The sequence below is a fragment of the Paralichthys olivaceus genome, chromosome 1, assembly GCF_024713975.1.
Source record: "Paralichthys olivaceus isolate ysfri-2021 chromosome 1, ASM2471397v2, whole genome shotgun sequence".
Classification (NCBI taxonomy): Eukaryota; Metazoa; Chordata; class Actinopteri; order Pleuronectiformes; family Paralichthyidae; genus Paralichthys; species Paralichthys olivaceus.
This window is the reverse complement of record NC_091093.1, coordinates 8,681,245-8,706,466: the sequence shown is the minus strand read 5'-3', so window position 1 is coordinate 8,706,466 and position 25,222 is coordinate 8,681,245. Positions and strand designations below refer to the sequence as shown.

Genomic DNA, 25,222 nt, shown 5'->3' with positions numbered 1-25,222 from the left:
CTTTTTGGGGTTTTTCAGTTTTACTCAAAATGAACACATTAGGAAATGTAATGCAGCAACAATTACATCAAGTATTAATCACAAACACAGCGTGTATTGTTGGAATATTGATTCTTAGCGTGACTGTAAATAGTTTTTTTTACAATGTAATATCCACTGTTAAAACAACATGTGTTTGAATGACTGATTGTTTCTTTATTTTTGTGCCATGTACACATGTGCCCAACACTCATTGGTTTATAAGACACAAAAAGTAAAGTTGCAGCACTCCAGCAACATTTTATTTCTTACATTTCATAAAAGAAAACCCGCCTCAAATAAAATCTGAAAAAACCTCCCACAACTCAAGTCTTTCAAAATCATCCAACCAAAAGAATTTAGCACAGAGGACATTTAAATGAAAAGAATGTTCCATTAGTCCTCACAAACAGGACAGTAAAACAAAAAAATAAACCTCATCCTCAATTCTGCTGAGCTCACACATCCAACAGGCTGCATTTGTCTGGATAGGCCTCCAGCCTGCCAATGTCCAGGAGGGTAATCTTCCTGAACATAACTGAGCACACAAGGATCTTTGACTTTAGTTAAATGATATGTCACATAAGGTTCAAATTAAAGCTATTGTTTATGAGACAACAAGTTTGTAATCTTGGTTAATGCCCACATATCCACACACTATTTTTCACTATGTATGAAAAACGTCTCCTTAACATCACAATGTTATCTGTTCTGGATTGAAAGACAAAATCATTCAAATGAAATAAGGATTTCTGCTAATTAGCCAAGGAATGACCATGCAAAACATCCCAGAGTCTCTGGTCAGATATCTTCACGTCTATTCCAGTCAGAGTATGTGTTTAAATCTTTTTCCCAGTGGATAATCATATAATGTGCTGAATGGATGGTTGTTGGCCATTGTTTTGTGTTTTTATATACTTTAAATTCAAGATAAACATCATGGCAATAAAAATTATATTAAGTATTAAACACAAAACACTGTTGAAGATATAGTTTAGTTACCTTTTAATTGATTGGTTCAGCATTTGCTTGGAGACATAAAAATCCCAAGACATACAAGTCCCAAACTTGGTCATAGAAAACAAAAGAAACCTCTTACAGAAACCAGGATCTATTTAATAAAGAAAGCATTCATTCATAACCTGATGACATATTCTACCTTAAATAAATCTTTGATAGTGTATTTCTATGAAACTCCACTGAAAAGTCAAAAACACAAATCAGCAAAGTCAAAATAAAAACCCTCTAATCAGGAGCCTAATGAATGACACTACTCTGGATTGACTTTATTTCAAACCTGCTGTGTTGTAGCAAAGAACTGTCAGTCATATCAGCGATACCAGATGCTGGATGATCATTATTGGTTTCAGAAATGCTAAGTCTTCTGTTTCATTGTTTGGCAATTATTTTATAACTGTACTGAGATGAATACTCTCAGTAGAGAGCTGGTTGCTGTGGTGACCTGCAAAACCTAGAAAAGTTACCACTCCATGCATCAGAGTAGTGTAACACCAGGGATGCAGAGGACACACAGCGAGGTAGAGAACATGTGCTTATTCTACAGGCTACAACGTCAGTCTTAATCGACTGTAGTCTTATACCTTTTGCAGAGAGCGTGCCAAACCCCTTCAGCTTAGTGAAATGACTAATCATAATTTAGTTTCTCTTGACCAAGCGGATACTTTAACAAAATAATGATTCCATAAGGAAAAATCTCCTTTACATTTAGTAGCTGAAACTAATCTCACCCTAACAAAGTGTTGGTTTTTAATACCTCACACGCCCTCATCAGGACCAGCAGGATTTAAAAGCATCAAATTTGTAGCTCATAGAAACATGGGGCTAAAATAAAAAATAAAATAAAAGTAACCGTGGGGACGCCTGCTGTCACCTCAACACACCTGATCTGGGAAGTATGAAAACATTCTCTTTCAAAATCCTTTTTGAGTTTAACGTAAGGTAAACAAATCTTTACTGTAACACACAGTAAATAATAATTATTAGATTCCACTCTTCTTTCTTCATAACAAATACACTTTCACATCACTAAGTGAAATAGTAAATCGTTATTTAGAGAATATAAACATTGAAACCAAGCATTAACAAATGGTTTACTACCAACATAATAAATACTTGAAGGTTTCAAAAACGTTTCCTGTTCGATGCTGTACTCCTGCTAGCATACAGTATCCATCCAAACCCTACGTGTTCCACCGGTACTTGAAAAAGTCCTCATTTTTTCCCCAGCTTCTCCAGATAACCGATGAATCTTCTCAGGTTCACCTTGATGTTGTCGAGCACGCACAGCTGCTGAGGGCTGTACTTGCCTCTTCCCTCTTTACGAATCTAGGAGGAAAAAGAAAATGTATTATTATTTTTAAAGTTGCAGCACGAGGTGTGGTAGTTGGCACTGTTGCCTCACAGCAACAAGGTTCCCGGTTCCTACAGGGGTCTCTCTGTGTGGAGTTTCTATTTTCTCCCTGTGTCTGTGTAGTTTTTCACAGGGTACTCACAGGGTACTCCAGCTTCCTCCCACATTTCAAACACATGCAGATTTAGGTTAAGTTCATTGCAGCACTAAATCGACTGTAGGAATGAATGTGAGTGTGAATGATTGTTTGTCTCTGTAAAGCTGTTTTCAGACATGAACTCCAGAGAATGTCACCAGAATTGGGTCCGGACAGAGGCTGGATGTAACATTAATTCTACCGTGGAAATCTCTTATTTTAGTTTCAAGTAAATCAACACTGGCGATGGCTCTTATCCCCATAAACTTACCGAACGTCACACACTCACTCGTGGTGAATCCTGCGGAGGATCTCCTGCTGTGCTCTCACATGAGCTTCTTCTGAAATCCTGCAGATTTTCACTAGGGAGCTGGCTAGAGAACCTCGGGAGAAAGTCTGGAGCCTCACACTTGGACATTTGTGTTCTCATATACAGCCCCTCCGGATAATGTCAGGAGATTATCTGGAGCTAAGTGCATGACTGAATACAGCTTTTGTTGGCCCTGTGATATGCTGGCCACCTGTCCAGAGTTTACAGAGTTTGCCTCTTGCCCAATGTCAGCTGGGATTTCCTCCAGCTCCCCCTGTGACCCTCATGAGGATAAGCCGTATAGACAATGAATGGATAGCTTTTAAACGTTGAAAAGGGGAACACATGAAAGAAAGTAGGAGGCGATACCAGTTACAAAGAGGAGAAAAAATGTGCAGTGGTGGGAGACAGATTTATAATCAATTTGCACGTTAATGCAGAAAAATGTTGAAGGATCATAAATAATAGTGTTCAGTTAGAAGAATTGAATCTCTTTTACCTTGGCCTTAAAGACAGGGTGAAGTGCCTTCAGTGCAGGTAGCAACTGGATGTTTTTAGCAGCTGTCTCCGCCTCGTCTCCGTCCGCAAACACATCAAACAAGGCGTCAAGCGCCTCTCCGTTCACAACCAGGTCAGCATCCCTTGTGGCAACTTGAAGTAAGGCGTTTCCAATCATCTGTGGGAGCACAGTTTCTTAGTGGAAGAACAAATACTCCCAGAAAAGAAGAAAAAGAGAAGCGGCAGTTTACCTGAAGGGTTTCAGCAGTGCCTTTCTCTTTGGCTAACGTGCTGCCAGTGATGCCCAGAATGGCGACAGCATTGACCCTCACACTGACAACATCACAGCGGTTGGCCGCTTCGCTCAGGCTCATGAGCTGCTGGGGGGTCATACACTGAGAAAAACAAACACGGACACTTAGCTGTAAAACATGGTCCAGTGTTTAGAGTCAAGTGACAGAGGAGGATTTGGACACAGAACCTCAAGTCTGTGAGACAGATTTCAAACCGTTAATCTTATTAGCTTCACACTTGGCATGTGTATTGTTAATGACCCAAGGAAGTGCAAAGTCAAATCGAATTGGACTCTTGATACGTTCAATATTAATAAACTTACCAGCGACCACCAGCTCTGTAGCAGCAGCGGCTGGGAGTCATCAACATAATGATGTTGTTGATGACGCAGACAGTGCATTACCAGGAACAATTAATTCTCCAGTTTGGGGTTTTGCACACTGAGTGTGAACTTGATAAACTGGTGGTTGTGAAGCAGTGGTGGTGCAGCTTCAGGGTTCTGTGGACTGAGTCTTCACATGACCAGGCTCAATTAATGCAGGTCACTTTTCAGAAAGAAAGGTGCAACCTGCATGACAACAGGCCAAGCAAAACAGCCCATTACTGTCTATATGTCTGACAACAGATGTTTAGATTCATTCCTGCTTGGGACTTAGGGTTAGTCAGGATATGTCAGCCTATACTGCTTTCATTTTATTACTTTATATAAATCACTCTGGTAAGATCCCCAAGTTCATGGAAGTGCAATACTAACCTACTGGATTAACCCTTTAATTCTACCCAATGAAGCAAATGGTCAGCATCATTGCTGTGGTGTATTCTGTACCTGGGGGATATTTTTGAAGGCGATCATCTGAAGAAGAGACCGCATGGCACTGATGACGGCCTCGAGGAACTCCTCATCTTTGGGTATCTCTGAAAAAAAAAGTTTATTTAGCAGATAGTCTACAAAATCAATAAATGAAACATTTGTGATTTACAGTGTATGTGCTGCATTTCAATAATAAGACATAAATGTGAGACCTGCTGCACCAAAAACCAGGGTAGAGAGGTGCTGTGCTGCTCCCTGCAGGGCTGCTGCTCCTCCCAGAGACTCAGCATCCATGGTGGAGAGGATGCTGTGGAAGCACGTCAGAGCCCGGGACTGTACACGCTGCATCCTACAATAAACATGACTTTGATCAACAATTTGATCGTGGAGAGTTATGCAGAGATGGACAACACAAAGTGCCTGCAACAAATATTGATCATCACAGAGAGAAGCTCAAGAGAAGGTAAAAAGTGAGCGTATTACTTTTTTATCAGGCCTCTCCAGGACGGATTCTGATGGCACACATCTGTGGCTTCTGTTCTGGGGAACTCTGTCTTTTTGAGGACCTTGAAACAAAATATATTATATACATTACTACAGAACATCTTTATAGGTTTTAGTCTGATTTAATAAGTACAAGACAGATCTCTATTACGCTCTATCCTGAACGAGTCCTTAAAAGACATAAGATAATCAATGACACTGTACTCTTTGATGACTTTCTGCTCAGGAATGTGTTTTACATCGCTTGAATGTAAAACTCACAGAAAGAAGTTCAGGTCATCAAACTGTTAAATCTGTTTTTTGTATTTTCTAAACTTGTTAGTATTATTATCATATATCATATGTTATATATTTAGATCTTTCAATAGTCTTGATTTTATGTATGTGGATGAGATGTCAGGGCCCTTCAGTTTGCTCTCCCTCTTGTCTTGAATTGCCATTAAAGGGACAAATAGAGTATTTTGAAGTGAATTTAATTGAATTTCATGGTGGTGTGGATGTAGCTGACCTCCTATTATATTACTATTGACAGATGAGATGTTGTTGATGACACAGGAGGGTATTTGCCTTTTCAGGGACGCTGTGGTTGATCAAGGCTCCGTGAACCTCGGCTGACAAACACAGTGGAGACATCAGATTGGACACTCCATCACAGAGACTGTCCGGACACATGTCGCTTTCATCGCTGCTCGACTCCTCCTCCCACTCGTCGTCAGATGGGTCTGGACACACACACACACACACACGGGACCAAGAAACACGGGACTGATCAAGAAAACAAAAAGCATCTCCAGGCACACAGATGAACTCACCACATATATTTCTTCTTAGAACAGCTTTTCTGATAAACACATACTGGGGTAATTGTGTCAGAGGAAATAATGTTGAGGAAAAGTGCCCTGAGGGTCAGCACGGCTGTCAGTGCCCACAACACTCACCGTCAGAGCAGCACATGTTGACGATGATCTCTAAAGACGTCTGCTGGGCCGTCAGCAAGGCCGTTGCCTCCCTCAGCTCCTCTTTGCCCCTCTGGAAAAAACAAGCAGCCATGTGAGTTAACATCCCACCAAAACGATGACTGTTAGCACAGTTATCACCCAGCTTGAGTTCATCTGCCAACCAAGGGAATGACATGCTTTCTCTGTAGTTGGACGTTTTAACACGTCATGTTGCACTTGTTGAAAACAAGTGCCGCTTTTGAATTAAAAAAACAAAGATGGAGATCCTTGTTGTATAATACATGTTTGGGGAAATCTTGGAACGTCACTGTGAATGTCGCCTACAATCTTGGGGCTCTGGCTGTGACTGAGCTGAGAGGGACAGCTCTGTCTCGCCGAGGTCAGATTAGGGGACTGTCTGCGGGGAGGAAGCCAAAAGCTTGTTCCCGGTTGAACCCTTCCAGAGCGTCCCCACTCTTCTCTACCCAAACCCGACACGTTGTCTGCCCCGTCAGTCTGGCTCGCACTCCAGGGTGACTCATACACCACCTTTTCACCTGACGTTAATATGCAACTCCAAAACACAAAAGTGCATCCCTTCCTCTGCACTAACACAAAAATGCACGGCCCGACACTCACAGCATGTAAAACTGAGGGTAAATTTCAATTCGTTTCCTGTCTGTTGTGTTAAAAGATCTAAAGCTGGCGTAAAATGTCGGTTATTCAAATTAATACAGAAATCACTGACGTTACCCTGTGCACTGTATTTAATACTAAATCATTATGCAGACTGTCTCAGTACCCAGTGTCCCTGCCATTCCAAGTGTGACTCATCTGTGGAAAAAACTAATGTTAACCAAAATAAATGTTTAGACGTTGCCCCTGGTCAATGTTAAAATGAAAATTGCTACATGACATTTCCTGACAAATTAATGTTTTCAGAATCAGTTGAATCTGTAATTTATTTGTAAGCTTTGTTGTTCATTCTCTTTAAGACTTAAATCAGGAACATTCATTCATGACACTTGAAAGGCAAAATCCAGTGTTATTTACTCCTAACAACACTTTTGATCTGATGTTTGAGAGTTTTGACAGTTTACATTTGAAAAGAGAAAAACTTTCCGTTACAAGAATGGTTCTATATAGAGCATGTACATCCGCCAAGGCCCAACAGTCCCGTTATGAAACCACATTTAAAGCCACCAAATTACTCACACTTATAAATATTAGTCCCATTAACAAGTCTGATTTTTACATCAAGATCCATGAATTATTCTCTGAGAAATCTATGAAAATGTTGAAAAACAGCGTATTTCGCAATCTTAAAGAAACTGCCAAAAAATTCCTGATGGGCACCAACATTTTATGGATTCTTCCTGGGGTCGTTAACTACCCCTTGTCATGGAAATCATTTGGGTAGTTTGTGTAATCCTTCTAACAATCACACAAACAAAAGGACAGGGATGAAAACATAACCTCCTGTGTGGAGGTAACTAAGTTCAGGGTCCAAAAACAAAACAATAGGCCGCGCCACTTCAGTAGTTTTCAAGGCGACTGAACATTTGAGCCCAGCCAATTTATCAGTACTGCTCTAACAACATGTACAATCGACGAGAGAACAGGATTCTTAATCTCTCTGACAAATGTGATTTATTGTGTCCAAAGGTCAACTAGTATAGCCAGAGGATCACATGGCTTTCTTCATGAATAACATGAGCCAGCAACATATAGAAATACCACTTACAGGCAGCAGGTCGGAGAAGTCGTTATCGATCTTCACAGACTTCCCATTCCTCTTCTGTTGGGGGGCCTCCTCCTCCTCGTCCATCTCGTTCATCTCGTTCACAGCGAGCTCCCCTGCAGCCTGGTCTTCTGCGTCTGTCGCAGCCGGTGCGTTTCTGTTACGATCCTCTTCTGCTTGTCTGAGTTCAGGTATGAGTGTCCCTGCATCCAGATCCAGGCACTTTGACAAAGTGGCCACCACAGCGCTGAGAGCCTGTGCCTGACGGGCAGCGGGCAGGCTGCCCTTCATGTTCCACAGTGTCCCTGAGTGACAGAGTTACGACTTTATAGCCAACATCTGTTCACACAGAACTTTGTAATGACCCAGTCTACTTGTCTATTGTGGAAAGGTAAAGTTTTACAATCTAGTCATGAACAAAAGATGTAACAAGAGACAAATTGTACCTGCAGCCAACGTCCTGAGCAGAGTGTGTGCCATGCTCGGCTGAGATGACAGCAGCACGTTCTCCAGGGCGCTGAGCATGGCAGTGTTCATGCTACACAGCAGCTCTGAGTTGTCCTCAGTCACAGTGTGCAAACAGTGAGCTGGGTGAACACAAAGAGGAAACCATTTCTGAAATACTGCTTTCCCAACCATGGCAAACTAAATTAATCTGTTTCAGATATTCTCCAGAGTTTGTCTTTCACATACGAAGAACACGGGCAGATTTTTCAGGTTGGACACAAATTAATTTGAGCTCACAATGAATATGCTTTAAGTCCAAAAACCCTGGACCTGTGGTTCATCTGTCTTTGTTCATAGCTGCTAGCCTACAGACTATTAGCACTGGTTAATTAATGGCCATGCATATGCACAGTTTGGGGTTAGCAAGGATCTAAATATCAGTGCTGCCTGAAGGTGCAATCACATTTTGGAAACAGGCCTTGTACCAGCCCCAAAGGAAATGATTCTACTCAGCCACGTCAAACACACATTCAATCAATTTTAACCAGAATTCAGCGTAGCAATCAGGTCACCTGCAGATATGGCCAGTTCCAAGTTGTGAGGGTGTCTCTCCAGACACTGGACAACCACATCCAGGAGACCTGCTCTGTTGAACATGGACAACGCCTGGTTGCTGCTCTCACTGGCAGGAAATCATAAAATGAGATGGATGTGAGAGCATATTTAAGTTGATGATTATGGTCAGTTCCCAGTTGTAGGAACCATCGTTTAATACGTGGGCTTGTAGTTTTCTGGACTAGCTATGAAAATTGTGTTCAAGTAAATAAAGATGGGTACTAGACCCTGACTAACCAACAGCAGAGGACTGGTGTGAATTACATGTTCAGTAAACCATCGCTTGTAAATAAAAGGCTAAAAGCACAGTGTGACAACCAGCTCTCACAGGCTCATGTCTCACCATAGATTCCAGAGTAGGTGAACAGCCTCATTGGCAACATCCTCCACCGGATTCTTCTGCTCTTTCATCTGCACAACTGCACTCTCAAAACCAGCACAGCACTAGACAGGAAATAACAGTGTGGTACAGATGAAAACAAGAATAACAGGGTTGTTTCATCCGAACAAATATTAACAGGTATGAATTTTCTCAGGCAACTACTTAACTATTGGATTATTTAAATATCCACATGATCCCTGAGCTTTGCTTAGTCATGTACCACTCTGCAACGTCACACTACTGAAACAAGCAGCTTCAAGTTCAATATCTGACATATGGGTGGGTGTGGGTGTGAGTGTGTGTGAGTGTGTGTGTGTACTGGCCTACAAAGAAATTTAGCATTGATTCCTAAGATCAATTGAAATGTAATTGAGGTTTGATATTTTATAGTTTAACCACAAACTTTATAATAAATAACTATAAATAAAACAAAAACATAGAAAACAACTCAATATATAGAATAGGGATGCCACGATTATTGTCAGAGGAAATATCACGGCTTCACGATATATTATTGACACTATAGAAGGAAACAGACACACAACTAGGGTTTCACAATATGAAATTTTGATGCCACGACTGTCCGAGGAAATATCACGGCTTCACGATTTTCACGATTATCGATACTAAAGAAAAAAAAGACTCACAACAAGCAATATACAGCTAATATACAGCTAATAATATAGCTTATGAACTAAAATATTTATTATTATCATCAGCTTTATCCAGTTAGTTTTCATAGTGTAACGTTTATCTATTTAAAAGTAATTTATGTAAGCAATTTATTTGGTTGCCTTATTGTGGAAGGTTGGTCACTAAATTTGTGTTTTCTGTCATAAGCTGTGTATCTGTTAGGGAGCTTTATTTTGAAGGGTCAGCAACGGAAGTTGTTCTGTTATGGGAGCGACATTTGGTCTTTGTGATTCAAGCCACATTCTTCATGTCCTTATTATACTATTACCTTTCAGTACAGGTGAATTGAACTCTCTGCTAAAGATATAATTGTTAATAGGAATAGAAAGACAGGGTGTGTGTGTGTGTGTGTGTCAGCTGTGCGACACACACACACACACCCCTGGTCAGAAACCGAAAGTAAAGAAGTTTTTCTCCTCGCTGTGAACTCCTCCGATGGAGTTCTTTGTCCAGCGTTGGTGGAAATAAGGCTGTTACATCAGTTTCCTCTTCTCAACTAATGTTTCAGTGGCCCGGGCACACAAAACGTGACTCGTGAGATTTCACTGCGCAGTGCACACACAAATTACGTGACTCGCGAGAGGCAGGACACCATAGTTAAATATCGTAGTTTTTACAATTGTTACGGTTCTGAAATGTTGATGTTCTGAAACCGCGGTTATCGTAAAACCGGTTAATCCTGACATCCCAAATATAGAACTCCAAAATTAAGAAAATATTTATGTAAGAATTTTATGTTAACACAAATGCATGTCTTGTCTATATTATTTATGCATACATTTCATATCGCATTTTCAGCTTTTTTTATTATTTTTTTAAGATTTCTGTCTCAGAACACAATTTTCACTTCAGGAACTAATCGACAGTCAGCTTCAATTTGATCCCAGGAGTAGATGTGTTTGAATGTGGCTGTTTCCAAAAATCACTATTCTGTTCTGGGATGAAACCTAATTGCTATCGTAACCGTCTGAAGCAACTGCTGAAGAGGGGGAAGTGAAGTGATGGAGTGAGCTAAAAGCAGCGGTGCAGTCTCACCTCTCTAAGCAGTGCTGTCAGAGGAGTCATGACGTCGTGCTTCACCATGTCCTCGCACACCTCCTGACCTCCGCATGCACTCAGATTCCTGTCGGGGAGAAATGGACCCAGACGCACAGTCATCAGTCAGACTGAGGCTGTTTGTATTTTGTGTGTATCAGGGGGAAAGAGAGAGAGGCTGGAGATACACTGTGAGCAATGGGCTCATTTTCACCATCTCACATCCTGTGACCAGTCGCTCCTGGCTGACACTTGGTCGAGGGTGAAGAGCGATTGTGTGTTTCCTGTAGCAACTCCAAACCTTTGGAACAGTTAAATATTCACAACTAAGTGTTCTTCAGTCAAATCTAATGTTTAACTGAGGATCCACATGGCTTTTCAGTGTCCTTGCATTGTTTTTATTTACTATATTCTTGTACTGCTCTTGATATGAGTGTTTGTTGTATTTTGGGGTAGGTGTGAGACAAGTGAAAAGATGATGCACATGTGATCTGTTTTCTGTATCAATTATATGAAATTATCAAACAGAAACCTGAATAAATCACACAAGAATAAATAAACCGAACACAATTAATCATAAAAACACTTTCTTTCTTCTCTTCTTACAGCCAAGCATTTCGTGTGGCATGGCGCCCCCTGTTGAAGCAACATGACAAATACTTCTGTGCTACATACCCATGATTATCTGAACCAAAGTTGTTTTTATTTGCTTTCATTTCATTTCTTCTCAAACTGAAGCATTGAGGAAAATGTCCACGTTGCAGATATATATATTTTTTTATGTTCGAAGCGTCATTTGTGTAGCTGCCACACAAACTTGGTGTGTGCTCCACTGTCTTTGCTTTGGAGAGCTGGGGTCCAGATCTGATCTGAACCACGACGTCCTTCACTACTGACTCACCTGAGTGCTCCTGTGGCGGTCTCCCTGACGGCCAGGCTGCTGTCCAGCAGCATGGGGCCCAGGCGCCTCACAGCATCCCTCTGGAGGAAGCCAGGGATGGTCTGGCTCTGCTGCACCACCCGAGAGATGCTGGCACACGCAAACTCTCGCACGTCCGCACTCGGACTCTGCAGCTGTGGAGAGATGTATAAAACGTTTCACTAAATACATAGATTGACTTGCTGCCTGCAGTGGGTACTACCACTAGGTGGTACGGCTGAAAAGTTATATCAAGATGAAAATTTTTCTATTGGGCGATAGACTGTGGTTATCAGTTGTAGTTTTACAATGTTGTTTACACTTGATAACAGCAAAACATGTTACAATTCTGAGGTTCATCAATTATATATATATGTCTCCTAACTGTGCATGTTGCACAAGAAATATATCGACAAATGTGGAGGTCATAAAATCTGTCATCATTAATGTACAGATACAAGTTAATTAAATGTCAGGAGGAATAAACAACTGACCAACACAAAAGTGTGAAGATTGAAAACACACTTTCAGAAGATGATTCCAATGACTACAAAACTTAATCATCTCAGTAAAGGATGTCCTCACTGTAGAGCTGGACAATAAACCGGTATCAATAATTATTGCAATATGATTTTCAATATCAATATATTGCTTTTGCGTTGAGGAGTAACACCAACCATCAACTTGACATATGTTTTTGTCATTCTTTGCACAAAATGAAGAGTTTTAAATCCCCAAGCTTCACTCAGTCAACCAGTCTTGAAACTGTAAAGAAATAATACTGCGTGTACACAGAAACACATACACACACAGAACTGGACAAAAGATATATACTTATTATATATATATAACTACTGGGTAATTTATTCCACTAAATACAATCGTGCAAATCTGTAATGTGGCATTCATCTCTGATTATCGGCCGATATAACACGGTTTTTACCTCGGTAACTTTCGGGCCATATCGTCCAGCCCTAGCTCATTAATACACATCACACTGAGATGAATGAGTGCCAACCAAAGATGCAGGATGTACATAAAACATGTTTAACACGGACGCACACATAAAGCAGATAGATTAAACAGGAGCAGAGTGTGTTCCTACTTTCTCCAGCAGCTCGGCAGCGGGACAGCTCTCCTCCCCGTGCGCCTCCTCCTCAGGGTCGGCTTCCTTCAGAGCGTTCACCGGCAGACCGACAGCGTTAAACTGCGGACGTTTAAACTTGGTGGTTCTGCTTTTACCCATTTTACCGTTGTTACTTTAAAGTGCGTCCTGCGCGTGTGATGTTAGCTCGTCCAGCTCGCTCAGGTTCAGTACTGAAACCTCACACACACTCCGGCCTCAGCCTGGTTGGACGAGGCCATGTGGAAGACTGGTCCCTGCCGTAAAGCGGTAGTTGTTAACAGAAAGCAGAGAGGCTGTCGTAAAACCACGACTAATGCAAAAATCATTTAAACAAATGCACCACATGCACCACAGGCACTGGCTTATCACTGATTTAAGATCAAAAAAACAACAAGACATCTTCACATCTGGAGAATTTATTAGGTAAATAATTTTAAAAATAGAAACATTTAGATAAAATACACAATTGGCAACAGAAATAAACACATCTGAAATCATCCAGACAGAATAAAATATACCACGGGTTATGTGAGCAGATCAGCAGCTTCAGACACATCAACACTGTTTAAAGGGCCTGTTCTTTTCTCCTGTCTTTCGCCATTTTATTTCATTTATCATGATGACAAAACCCAGAGGGCGCAGGTCACCAAACGATCACTGGATAAGATCAGCCAAGACCAAGTCCAGTGTCTGAGCAGCCCACAAAAACCGGTGGTTATTGGATGTTCGGTCTTGGTTTGAGAATAAGTTTCCCCGTCTGTGAAAAAATACACAAATAAAGACGGGTTTGAATAATTCCCCCTGAACAGAAGCAGTCTGAAATGTCACGATGTTACTTACATCATCACAGGACATGTTGTATTCTGCTAAAACTGTCCGACATCGAGCAGCGATACTGAAGAGGCAAAGGTTAAAGGTGTTCACCAGTAAATGAAAAACGTGAACAAAATATGAATCAGTTAATTGAAAGAAAAAAATTACTTCCTCCATGGAAATTGTCAAAATATCAAATCAACTGGCATCATTAAGAGTTTTAAGTCCTGCTTTAAGAGATCCAAAAAGAAAAGTCTATCATTTTTAGCAGCATCAGCAATTAAGAGCTTGACTAAAGCCAAAGAATGGGGAGAAAATGAAGAATGCTATCATTAGCTGTGGGTTGCACAGTTAAAGAAATAAAAAAGATCTCCCTATTACATTTAGCAGGTAAGTTAATACATTTAGAATTATAATTATAATGGCTCAAAGTTCAAAACAAAACATTATTATGAGGTCTAATATATATACTTATTATTAATTATTTCAATGTTATAAAAAATACAATCTGTGAATAATTTGAATGACAGCAGACTGAAATTCCAAGTGACTTCTACAACAGGTCTAGACCACTCATGAAATGTGTTTGCACCTGAAAGAACACTCAAAATACAAGAACGTTTATGAATGCTGTCGGTTCTCTTAAGTCACTAATGAGTCACCTCCTCTGTTACTACAATCATGCCCTTCATGGTGCAACGAATTAGCTACTTCATATCAATTAAAATGGATAAAGGATACATTGATGGTGCCACAACTCGTTTGTGTATCCCAGCAAAGAAGAGAGCTATTAGAGTGATGCAGCTGATGGTGAAGAAGGGATGATTCCACAGTGATGAAAAGAAGGAGACCTGAGGAACAAAGCAACATCAATCCCAGTGTCAATAGCAAAACCTACAGATCTGACATACAGCAAGCTATGGAAGTTAAACTTAAGTGTATAAGAACATTAAATATATGTATTATTGGGTAACTCAGAAATGTCGTTATTGGACAGTATAAGGCAAATTAAATAAATAAAAGGTAAAAGGCAAATTGAAAGTAACACAAAGTCAAGTAACACATTTGTGTCATAAATCTCAGTATTTGTGTGAGTGTGTCTGTCTTTGAAGAGTCACTTCACATTTTGTCCTCCAACTTTGAACTTATCTCTCTCACAAAAGGAAGGACATAAGAAATAACAGAATCTATCATTCACAGTCTCAGTGTTATAAAACAACACTCAATTTTCCAATGGAGCACAATGTATATACTAGTAATGAGGGAGTTTTCATTTGAAGTGACACAATAATACTCGATTCTTGTCCACTGATACATACCTTCTGTGTGTCTGGGTCTATTAACCAGTTCCAAGCCCCAGTAGCCGTACATACAGACACCACTATCAGAATCACTGAGATAAGAAAAGGAGAATGAGATCCAGTACAACATTTGTTTCACCATTCCAATGTATTTAATCTGAAAGTTTACCTGAATCAGCTTTTGAATTAACTGCATTAAGAGGATTCTCACAATTTTTGTTTGATAGTCATCACATGTAGGATTGAAACCGATGAATAGAAACGCATAAAATATATTGACAAATAGAGGCACCTTTGTAGCCACTACATGGTTTCGACAATCATAACCAATTGATACTTACTTCTCCACCTGCCTGTTGCAGGTTGCAAACAGGAGACATACTCTGTCAGTCTCCTTTCAAAGGCCTTCAGGTCTGAAACAAAAAAAACAGGAAGATTAACTATGTGAGGGGAAATCTTGCAGAGGGAAGGAGTGAAGTTTTTTCTAGACATGGATGATGTCTGAAGCAGAAGTACTTATTCTACAACCAGACGCATCAGGGAAACCAGGCTGATGAGATGTACACAGTTGTATTGCTAGATGAGCAGTCCTCGCAAAAAGGAGTATTATAATTCCTGCATGTCACAGTGGCCACATCCCTTTATGTGGAGCTACTCTATCAGACATTTGCCTTGCATACATGCACAACAGGGCGGGGGGTTCTCTGGTCAGACACTTTCACAACAACAACAAATCCTCTGCGGGATTCAGGTGAAGGGTGGTGCAGCAGACAGATGTAGGATGTAACGAGTTCATTCAGCTGCAGAGATCACAATTTTGTTTACAGCACATGGACAATGGTGGACAATGGTGGCTGTTATCACCAGAAACACTCTTGTCCTCTTCGTCTGTGTCCCCCTAACCCCTAAACCATATGAAACCATTTTCTTCTTTTGTACCATCTCCTCCTCCCCACAACCCAATAAAAAAGCCTAACCTTTCATTTTTCCCATTTAGATTAGTGTAACTCTCTGTTCACTTGTATTACCCATTTGTCTCTAAAGCCTGTCATCACAACCATTGTTACGTCTTCTCTGTCAGTCTCCAGGAAAATCAGAGCATTCCTACAGAGATATCATTTACCTTCCTCAGCTGTTACATATCTAGCTTCTTAAAGGTTCAGTGTGTAAGATTTAGATGAAAGGAATCTATTGGCACAAATTGAATATAAAATAATCCTCATGATGTTTCATCCAAATTGTAAGAATTGTTGTTTTTCTACTCTAGAAAAGGCCCTTTATATTCAAATGCTTTAAAAAATACTAGATTACCAAATAGACCCAAACCATTAAATTTCCAATATTATAGTATATTACTCAGAGCTATTGTCATGGCTGTGGGATCTAGTAACTTTGCTCTTGACAGTCCAGTGAAGTGCAGTCTCTCCTCACCCTGGTGTGTTTAATGTGAAGGTAGTAACCAACACGTTTGCTAACGCCTGCAGTCAGATAAGCTAGCAAACATGCTAAGTGCCGAATGAGGAGCAGCTAACACAGCGGTGCAGCTAAGTTCGTGACCCCACCTTAGCACGTTAGTGTAGAAGCATTTCAGTGTCTAGAGCCGCGACGCTAAAATAACCCGGTGGTTAATTCAAAATGAGAAGATACAAGTCGCTGTCTGTGTTAGTTACCTTCGGCCTGCTCCAAGGAGTTCATGTCTGCTTCTCCCTGCAGCCTGAGCCGCTGCTTCCGCTCTGCTGAAGGACAGGCCACACCGACCAATCCTCATTGGCTGTGTGGTAGACTCTAGTGTGATTGGACCTGAACCAAATAATGGGCGGTACGAAAAGCCGAAGCCCCGCTCCCTATTGGCTGACTAGCTCGGTTCAGAGAGTGCGGGAGGCGCTGTTGCTATTGGTGACAGAGACAAATAAAAGAAGAATATCAAAGTTAAAAAAGATACATGTAGCTACAAATGTACATTTGAAAAATCTGACTGTTGAGTTTGTCAAACATTCAGCTGATTTGTTGTGGACGTACTAAATCAGAGGGACACAGTACTGATTCTTTTAATTCTTTTTTAGGATTTATTCATGATTGTTTCATTTATTGCAAAAACGCACAACAAATCCTCAAACAATCCCAAAACACAAATAAAACAAGTAAAGCCAGTATGCAAATCATGACATATATCCCTCTATCAAGAGTGATGTTGCCACGTGAGGCAATTCATTATAATCGTATTCATGCATCCTATAAATATAAGAAGATGTACATTTACAATACAGTATATGACATATCCATAAATATTGTTTGTACATACAAATATCTATGAAGATGTTATCGTTGTAACTATATATGTTAACAATTGATTGAAAGTTGACGATCAGCCAGTTTGTACTTGACCCACTATTACCAACAAAAATCTATCAGGTCCAATCTAGTGTAGCCTGCGCCCCATGTGTGCTTCAAATATGTTCTAGCAAAAAAATACACTGAATGTTAATTATTCTACAATAAGAAGAAATAAAAGATATTCTTCAAAGAGGCAGCACGATCACTGCCAAAGCAGCATTTGTAAGATTACAACTTCCGATTAAAGATTTCAAAGTAAAATATCACTGACGAGACATTTCTGATAGATTAGATGTGTTTTCTTTTGCCTTTTCACCATGTTAAATAACCACCTGTATATATTGTAGATAATATGTGATTTTCACCTAAAATCGCTTTCGCTATCAGTTAATTACCATATTGTACATTTAATTATGAAGGCCTCACTTCCGGTTTCTCTCTGCCTCGTTGTACGTTACCTTTCTACAACCCTTTTTGCGTAATTTACGTAACAAGCAGTACGTGGATCACCGAATGAGGAAGTGCACGTTGCACAGTCGCTGCCGAAGTTGAGGTTCGAAGAAGCGACGTTCTCCAGATATTCTTCTCATTTTCTACCAACACGTGCACAGGTTGGTACTTTGTAGGCCTAGCATTTAGCATTTATGCTAAGTGCAGTCTGCGCATGTCTGAGTTGATGAGCCTGTGAATGTGTTGAATAACGCTCACAGGAGAATCTAAGTGTACATACATAGATTAATCATAATAATAATGTTGTAATGCATCATGTTTGCAGCTGATTCCCTCTGAACGTTGAGTGAGTGAAGTTCAAGGTTAGATAACTACCTCAGGTGGTAGGTTAGGTAACGAGTTCACATCACTATGCTTTTAGTCTATATGTTGGTTTGTAAGTGGAGGGTTTACACATGTATGAGAACACTGTGTGTGTGTCTGTGTGTGTGTCTGTGTGTGTGTTTGTAATAACCACACTTACCATTGTTTTTCTATAAATCTCACAGATTGATATCCTGCGATGGAAGACACGCGACCAGACACGTTTTTGATAACTGGAGGTTGTGGTTATTTTGGCCATCGGTAAGAATCATGTCATATTGTTTATTACTCCAAGTAAAACACACTGCAGATGCTGTCAGTATAGCCCTCATGGTTTCCGTGCTGTGGGTGCTGTCATACTTCCACAAGGTGGCGCTGTCTCATCGGTTATCTCAGTCACACTAGATCTGTGACGACCACAGAGCTGAGGCACATTTGAAAGTAGAAATGCATTTAGTCGTTGTGTTTTTGTTCAGAAGGTTTTGATTCATGTTTCATCACTTTTCCATTTTCCCCTACAACCTGGCATTAATTACAACTATATACATTTTGTCAAAAATAATATAAACAGCATACATAGAAAGAAGAGAAAAGACAAGAACGAGGGGGGAAACCGTTTCATCTTGTTCATTGAGAGGTTCATTGTATATTTGGACAGTTATGTTACCTTTTCTAGTGTCTATACTTTGTAGATTCTTGGTATATTCTTTAAATCCACATAGAAAAAGGGCTATTGTTTGCCATTCTGCATCTATGGATGTGAAATGTACCATACAGATTCATTAAGTTTACAAAGAAGTCAGTGTCATAATACTCATCTTTAAAAAATAACATTTTACAGTGAAATTTAACAGTGAGATTAGATGAATGCAATAAAAAAACCTTCAATTGAGTCCAAATAGTAATTGAATGGATAAAAAGATAAAATAAGTATGTAAAAGACCCTTTTTTCAATCTCTTCAGCCTGGCGTGCTCCCTGCATAGAAAAGGTGCCCGAGTCGTTCTGTTCGACACAGTCCCTCCAACCCAGGAGGTGCCAGAGGACTTTGTGTTTGTGCAAGGTGACATACGTGACTATGCACAAGTGGAGAGGGCCGTGGCCGGTGTGGACTGTGTGTTCCACATCGCGTCCTATGGCATGTCTGGCAGGGAGCAGCTGAACCGTCACCTGATTGAGGCAGTGAACGTTCAGGGTACGCAGAACGTCCTCAAGGCTTGCGTCGAGCACAGAGTGTCCAGGCTGGTTTACACCAGCACCTTCAACGTGGTGTTCGGAGGCCAAGTGATAGAGAATGGTGACGAAAGCCTCCCGTATCTACCGCTCCACCTTCACCCTGACCACTACTCCAGAACAAAGTCCCTGGCAGAGATGGCCGTGCTGAAAGCCAATGGCACCGCCATGCAGGACGGCCTGGGGGTGCTGAGGACTTGCGCCCTGCGTCCAGCGGGCATCTACGGGCCTGGAGAGCAGAGGCACCTCCCCAGGATAGTCGGCTATATAGAGAAGGGAATCTTCAGGTTTGTTTATGGTGAACCCAGCAGCCTGGTGGAGTTTGTCCACGTGGACAACCTGGTGTCAGCGCACGAGCTGGCTGCGGAGGCGCTGACCTTGGAGAAGCAGCACCGCTCTGCTGGCCAGGCCTACTTCATCTCAGATGGCAGGCCGGTCAATAACTTTGAATTCTTCAGACCTCTGGTGGAGGGCCTGGGCTATCCCTTCCCCAAACTACGTCTACCCATCTCTCTGATTTACTTTTTTGCCTTTCTCACAGAAATGATTCACCACCTGGTCGGCCCCTTCTATAACTTTCAGCCACTGCTGACGCGCACAGAGGTGTATAAAACTGGCGTGACGCACTATTTCAGCATGGCCAAAGCTAAAGCCGAGCTGGGTTACGAACCCCAGGAGCAAAACCTGGAAGAGGCCGTGCGGTGGTTCAGGTGCAGAGGTCACGGGAAAAAACCTCACAGCTCCTTACTCGGTCGATTTCTACTCAACGTTCTGATTGCTACTGCCTTTGCTGCTCTTGCTCTCTCTTTTCTTCCAGTCGTTGGCAGTTGAAGAGAAGCGAAAGCAAAAACATCATTTTCCACAAACGTACTGTACAAACCGTACAAAGACTGGTTCATAAATAATGTAGCTTGTTTACATGTATTCATATGTCAAGATACACGAATACATCTTACATAACAATGCTCATTACTGTCTCAAGTCAACAAAATGAAAAAGTTTCTCAGGATTCACATGTTTGGTTCAGGACATTTCCAGGTGATATTGTACTACCCAAACATTTAGAATATAACTGTATGTACCATATCATCCATTTCACCATGGTATAGTTGTTTATTTCAAAACGTGTGCAAATTGCTACCTTTGTTTTTCCACAACAGTTACCTCACAAAAATAAATATTTTTTTAAAATCTTTTGTAAAACTATATTACGAGAACAAAAGCAAAACTGTATGAATAAAACATTACAACTTAAATGAGTTTGTTTGATTTCTCATTCTGGATATGTTGTCATTATCAATTTTAAACCATTTCAACCAAACTTAAAAGAAACAAATATTTCTCCAAATTAAGAATTTGTGTGTGTTCCAGGTATTCCTCATGTTGTGGGGACTTAAATCTGTTTACATAGTCACATTATGGGGGCTTGTCTTCCTTTTGGGGACAAAAACAAGTCTCCAGTGCATAAATCATTACATTCTAAGGTGAAGACATGTTCTAAGTTTAGGGTTAGGTTTAGGGAAGTAGTAACTATGGTTAAAATTAGACATAAGCAAATGAATGCTCTGTCCTCTGAGGTCATGGAAACCTGTGTGTGTGTGTGCTTGATAGATTTAAAATTTGAATGTGTGTAGACTTGATAAACATTCAGTAGTGTAATTTTTTTAAATATAGGACATATTGTCTAGAGAATATCTACTCAGGCATATTATCACAATCTCAAAGTAAAACTTCATGAGACAAACCATCACAAAAAACATTTGTTTGTTCAAATTAAACACTAACTCCTCTCAATTCCTCTTACTCAAGTACACATAACCTTAAAAACCCATTCAAGGATTAACTTGACACTGAAATATCTATTAAACTCATTCCTAATGATTGGACCCCCCCCTAGCGTTCTTTGAAGGACCTGAGAACATGTTTTATCATTAGATCTTTAAAGAAACTGTGAATAAACGTGGGTTTCAGCCCTGAGCTGCATGTATCAGTCCTCTGCAGTGAGCTGGTGCTGTGGCGGGAGTCGGACCAGGTGAGGCGTGCTTTGTGTGGTATGTGAGTCTGCCCGGGATGAATGCAGACGTCCCCTTCTCTCTAAACTCTCCTCTTTTCAGGCCGGCAGCCCCTTGCTGAGTTGGTCGCAATCATTGTTTCTCTGCAGCATTAACCACATTCCACAGAGGCGCAGCGCATCCCGTCTACATCCCCGCATTCCTTTTACGCGAACAAGTCCCCGCAGTAAAACGGCGTTTATTTCCCATTTCCCCCCCGCTTGTTGAGCTCGGACTCGCACATTAGTGATATTCGTAGCGTCGCAGATTATCTGGAGCGGTTTAATCCGCGCAGGAGAGGCGGGAAGAGAAATGTAGAGGAAAAACCAACAAGGGGAAATTCCTCCGCGCAGCGCGCCATTGACTGTAAAGACCTTTCAACTTAACAAAAACTGAAGTTGACAAACGTTTCCCTGTCGGCTGCAACTGTGAGAAAGAGTTGGTTGGATTTGCGTGGAGCGGCGCAGAGCAGGAGGAGACGATGCGGGACTCGGTGGAGGTTTGCGGGTGTACGTCGGTGTGTTTAGTGTGAATGAGAGACGGCAGCACCGCGGCGTTTTGTTTTGATTTCCATGTGAAACGCAATTAGTGCTCCGCCGCGCTGCTCGGAGCGGAGCGACACCGAGAGTGAACTTGTTTCTGCCTCGACATGGAGCACTACCAGGAGGAGCTGGGGCTCCGGATGGACGACCTGTCCCTGTACGACGCCTACAAAGACGGGATGTACAACTCCAGGAGAGACTTGGTGATTAACCCCGACTTGGACTTCTCGGCTCCGGCGGTAGCGGAGCACAAAAGTGCGCCGATGAATGGCAGCTCTGTGCTCCACCAGCAGCATCACACGGTGGAGAATTTCACGTCTGGAAATAAAGTGTACAACGCGGCTCCGGTGAGACCCGTCAACTGCAACCGGGCCGTGCCGGTGGATTTCTGCGCCCCGCAGAGAGACGCGGGCTACACCGAGGAGGGCTGCTGCACCAAATCCGAGGTGGCTCTGCCCTGCTACACCGGCGCTGCCGAGCGGCACCGGAGGTACTCTCTGGAGGTGCAGGGCCACAGGTACAGCACCGGCTCAGCCTTCGACGGCGTGCCGCTCAACAAACCGGTGGCTCTCCCCGGCAACAGGTGCAACAGCGTCTGCATCAGCAGCAGCCACGACGGGAGGTACAACGCCACCAGCCCTCGGTCCAGCCTGGCGTCCTCTCTGTCCTCTCAGGAGCAGAGCAAGCATGCCAGCCCGAGGTCCAGCATCAGCAGTCCGCGTACGAGTCTGGTGGTGCCGGGTCAGGACAGGTACACGAGCCCGAGGTCTAGTTTGGTGCACTGCGAGGGCAGCAGCGTGCTCAGCCCCAGGTCCAGCTATGCAAGCACCGCCAGCGACACGAGTAAACACTCCAGCCCCCGGGCCAGCCTCAACAGCTGTGACTGCTGCAGCAAGCCCAGCAGCAACCGCACCAGCGGCATCAGCATGGGCTACGACCAGAGACACACCAGCCCCAGGTCGAGCACGGCCAGCCAGTACTCCTTCACCACCAGCCCGAGGTCCAGCTACTCCGATTCACGGTATGGGCCCGTGGTCAACCACGATCTGGAGGGAGCGATCCTACACGCAGTGCCGCTGGCGAGTCCCCGCTCCAGCATCTGCAGCCAGGACGGGAGCGCCAGACCGGGGACCACCGCTAACTGCGTGGTCAGCCCCCGCTCCAGCATCTCCAGCCACAGCTCCAGAAGTTCCCGCAGCTCCAGGGGCTCTATGAGCACCTACCCGGACCTGCAGCTGCCCTCACCCAGGTCGTCGATGCTGGGGAGCGGATTACACGAAGACACGCTGCTGCAGGAGTTTGGAGACTCCAACGGGATCCACAACCGCATCCACCTGCAAGGACTCTCGGCGGTGCCCGAGCCCCAGCTACAGGCGGCTCAGACGGCAGGAACCCCGGAGATGACCGCAGGGTCGCAGTCGTCGTTTAGTTACGGGGTGTCCACAAAGGCAACTTCCTCGGGCCAGAGGTTTAAGTTACCTTACCAGGTGACCCCCAGCCGAGAGAGCGGGCCGAGCCAGGCGGAGAGGCGGCTGGAGGCGCTCACCTTGGAGCTGGAGAAGGAGTTAGAGATGCACATGAAAAAGGAATACTTTGGTATGTAATGATAATTGCTGGTTTGTTTGCAAATACACCTGAAGGTATTTTTAGAACTAGCTACTAGGCATAACCGGAAAAAAAGATTGCACACTTTGCCAATTCATTACACAAATGAGCTTCTGTAGGTCTGAGAGATGATTTAGGTTTTCACAAATGTTCTCACAACAATCCCCAAACCCAAATGCCAAAGATTTCATCGATTTTCTCACAAACTTCTTTCATAAACTGTTGGTGCCTGATTGACTTTGACTAACAGCTCAACAAGTTTTCATCTGGCATAAAGTTTCACCTCAAGTGCCTGAAGTGTAAGGCAGTGATGCTCTGACTCCTTCCCTCACACTGTCTCTGAACGCGTGGGCCCTCAGGTATCTGGGAGATCAGTGCAGGGTCTCCTTCACAGAAAAGAAACGTGTGCTGAAGGTTTTGGTTCTTCAGACAGTCAGAGCAAGTTTAAAGTTCAAAGCAATGGTCCAAATTTAAGTTTCCAACTGAATAGAGTGGCATTTGCCTTTATTGTCTCATTGAATCCCACTATGATCCCAGTATGAAGAGGATTACCTCTGTAGCACCAACTGAACAAACATGTAGAAGTATTAGTCACGTTAAATGTCATGCTTAACTTTCTCTGTATTACAACACAGACTTGCTGAAACTGGAAGTCGAAGAAATAGTTTGAGAGTATTTATAGGTGTGTGCGGGGTCTATTTGCAACATGCGAATGGTTTCGTTTCCCACTAAGCGGTCCCTCTTTGGCAGATGAGAGTGGCTTTGCAGGGCAATACTAATTTCTGTCTTGGCACAGATAAAAATTTGCACAGCGCTGCACCTCGCTGAATGGAACCCTCTGTTCTGCCAGAGCAGACACCCAGAGCGGCGGCATGGTGTGGGCTTGTTGGAAATACAGTTATCCTCTGGAGCATGGAGTAAAAAAAGGCTGTGGTCAAGTACAATTTGATGAGTTACAGCAGGGATGGGAATCTCACACTGGGGGCCACCCAAAATGAAAACGTTTGCTGTTATAGGATCTGAAAGGCATTTTGGAATGAAAGCATGTGTTGGCTCAACTACTGACATCCTCTTTTATTTAGGCCTTTCTTTAAATGATTTAGATTTATTGTGATAAGGGAGTTTAGACCAAATATGTTTGCAGCAGCAGCAGAAGCAGCGACGCAGCTCCAGAGAGGCCGCTGAGGACGTCGCCATCCACCTTTTTTGAATCGGCAGCCCGACAAATGGCCAAGGCCAGAGAACAGTGGCTTGTTTTATAGCTGGTGCACTTGCTCGGAGTGAGGCTGACACAGCTGTTGATTTGTTCCAGAGGAGCAGGTGAGAGAGAGGAGGGAGGATGGAAGACAGGAGGTAGAGAACAGAAAAGGGGGGGTGGGAAGGGGTGATGGAGAAAGAAGCAAGATGGGTGGAAGTGGAGATGGAGAGAGAGAGAAAGGAACGGGAGGGAGAGGGAAGAATGCAGTCAGACACTACACACACACACACACACACACACACACACACACACACACACACACACACACACACACACCGAGCCCCAATAGAGACCGCTCTGTTTCCGTAGCGACAGTGGAGAAATTGATCACCAGGGCTTTTTCTTGGGAGGGGGTGTAGGGGGGCGGTCAGTGTCCCATACTGCCCGGCTCTGCCCCGCTCCGCTCTGCCAGCCGGCCGTGCCTTGTGTGGGCTCT

General features: G+C 42.7%; 4 protein-coding genes across 4 annotated transcripts in view; 2 read left to right on the top strand and 2 right to left on the bottom strand.

The window, feature by feature from the left end:
• Positions 1-1,006: 1,006 nt before the first annotated feature.
• heatr3 (HEAT repeat containing 3) lies at positions 1,007-13,103 on the bottom strand. Its single transcript, XM_020080259.2, has 15 exons — positions 12,818-13,103; positions 11,695-11,867; positions 10,794-10,881; positions 9,027-9,127; positions 8,641-8,750; positions 8,068-8,208; positions 7,625-7,926; positions 5,881-5,971; positions 5,510-5,664; positions 4,922-5,004; positions 4,651-4,787; positions 4,454-4,542; positions 3,585-3,728; positions 3,335-3,511; positions 1,007-2,364 (listed from the first exon to the last, which is right to left on the bottom strand). The coding sequence occupies exons 1-15, from the start codon at positions 12,956-12,958 to the stop codon at positions 2,251-2,253; spliced, it is 2,046 nt and encodes a 681-aa protein (XP_019935818.2). The 5' UTR covers positions 12,959-13,103; the 3' UTR covers positions 1,007-2,250.
• Positions 13,104-13,238: 135 nt separating this feature from the next.
• cnep1r1 (CTD nuclear envelope phosphatase 1 regulatory subunit 1) lies at positions 13,239-16,774 on the bottom strand. The gene is made up of 6 exons (XM_020080354.2): positions 16,623-16,774; positions 15,294-15,365; positions 14,971-15,044; positions 14,393-14,502; positions 13,679-13,733; positions 13,239-13,595 (listed from the first exon to the last, which is right to left on the bottom strand). Exons 1-6 carry the CDS (start codon positions 16,645-16,647, stop codon positions 13,554-13,556), a joined length of 378 nt encoding a protein of 125 aa, XP_019935913.1. The 5' UTR covers positions 16,648-16,774; the 3' UTR covers positions 13,239-13,553.
• Positions 16,775-17,757: 983 nt separating this feature from the next.
• sdr42e1 (short chain dehydrogenase/reductase family 42E, member 1) lies at positions 17,758-20,586 on the top strand. The gene is made up of 3 exons (XM_020080353.2): positions 17,758-17,897; positions 18,285-18,360; positions 19,063-20,586. The coding sequence occupies exons 2-3, from the start codon at positions 18,299-18,301 to the stop codon at positions 20,159-20,161; spliced, it is 1,161 nt and encodes a 386-aa protein (XP_019935912.2). The 5' UTR covers positions 17,758-17,897; positions 18,285-18,298; the 3' UTR covers positions 20,162-20,586.
• Positions 20,586-25,222, top strand: part of wtip (WT1 interacting protein) — a 31,310-nt gene continuing 26,673 nt past the window's right edge. Inside the window, exon 1 of the mRNA XM_069512661.1 lies at positions 20,586-23,519. Within this exon, the coding sequence (XP_069368762.1) occupies positions 22,031-23,519 (1,489 nt within the window). The 5' untranslated portion in view covers positions 20,586-22,030. The remainder of the gene's footprint in view (positions 23,520-25,222) is intronic.

Coding starts and splice junctions, on each gene's coding strand:
- heatr3 (XM_020080259.2), bottom strand. CDS start 12,958: ATGGGTAAAAGCAGAACCACCAAGTTTAAACGTCCGCAGTTTAACGCT. Junction 5,005..5,509: donor ACCACAGCGTCCCTGAAAAG/GCAAATACCCTC, acceptor TTTTGTTTCAAG/GTCCTCAAAAAGACAGAGTT. Junction 4,543..4,650: donor CCTGGTTTTTGGTGCAGCAG/GTCTCACATTTA, acceptor TTTTTTTTTCAG/AGATACCCAAAGATGAGGAG.
- cnep1r1 (XM_020080354.2), bottom strand. CDS start 16,647: ATGAACTCCTTGGAGCAGGCCGAAG. Junction 15,366..16,622: donor CTCCTTGGAGCAGGCCGAAG/GTAACTAACACA, acceptor TTTTTGTTTCAG/ACCTGAAGGCCTTTGAAAGG. Junction 14,503..14,970: donor TAGACCCAGACACACAGAAG/GTATGTATCAGT, acceptor TTTGTTCCTCAG/GTCTCCTTCTTTTCATCACT.
- sdr42e1 (XM_020080353.2), top strand. CDS start 18,299: ATGGAAGACACGCGACCAGACACGTTTTTGATAACTGGAGGTTGTGGT. Junction 18,361..19,062: donor TGTGGTTATTTTGGCCATCG/GTAAGAATCATG, acceptor CAATCTCTTCAG/CCTGGCGTGCTCCCTGCATA.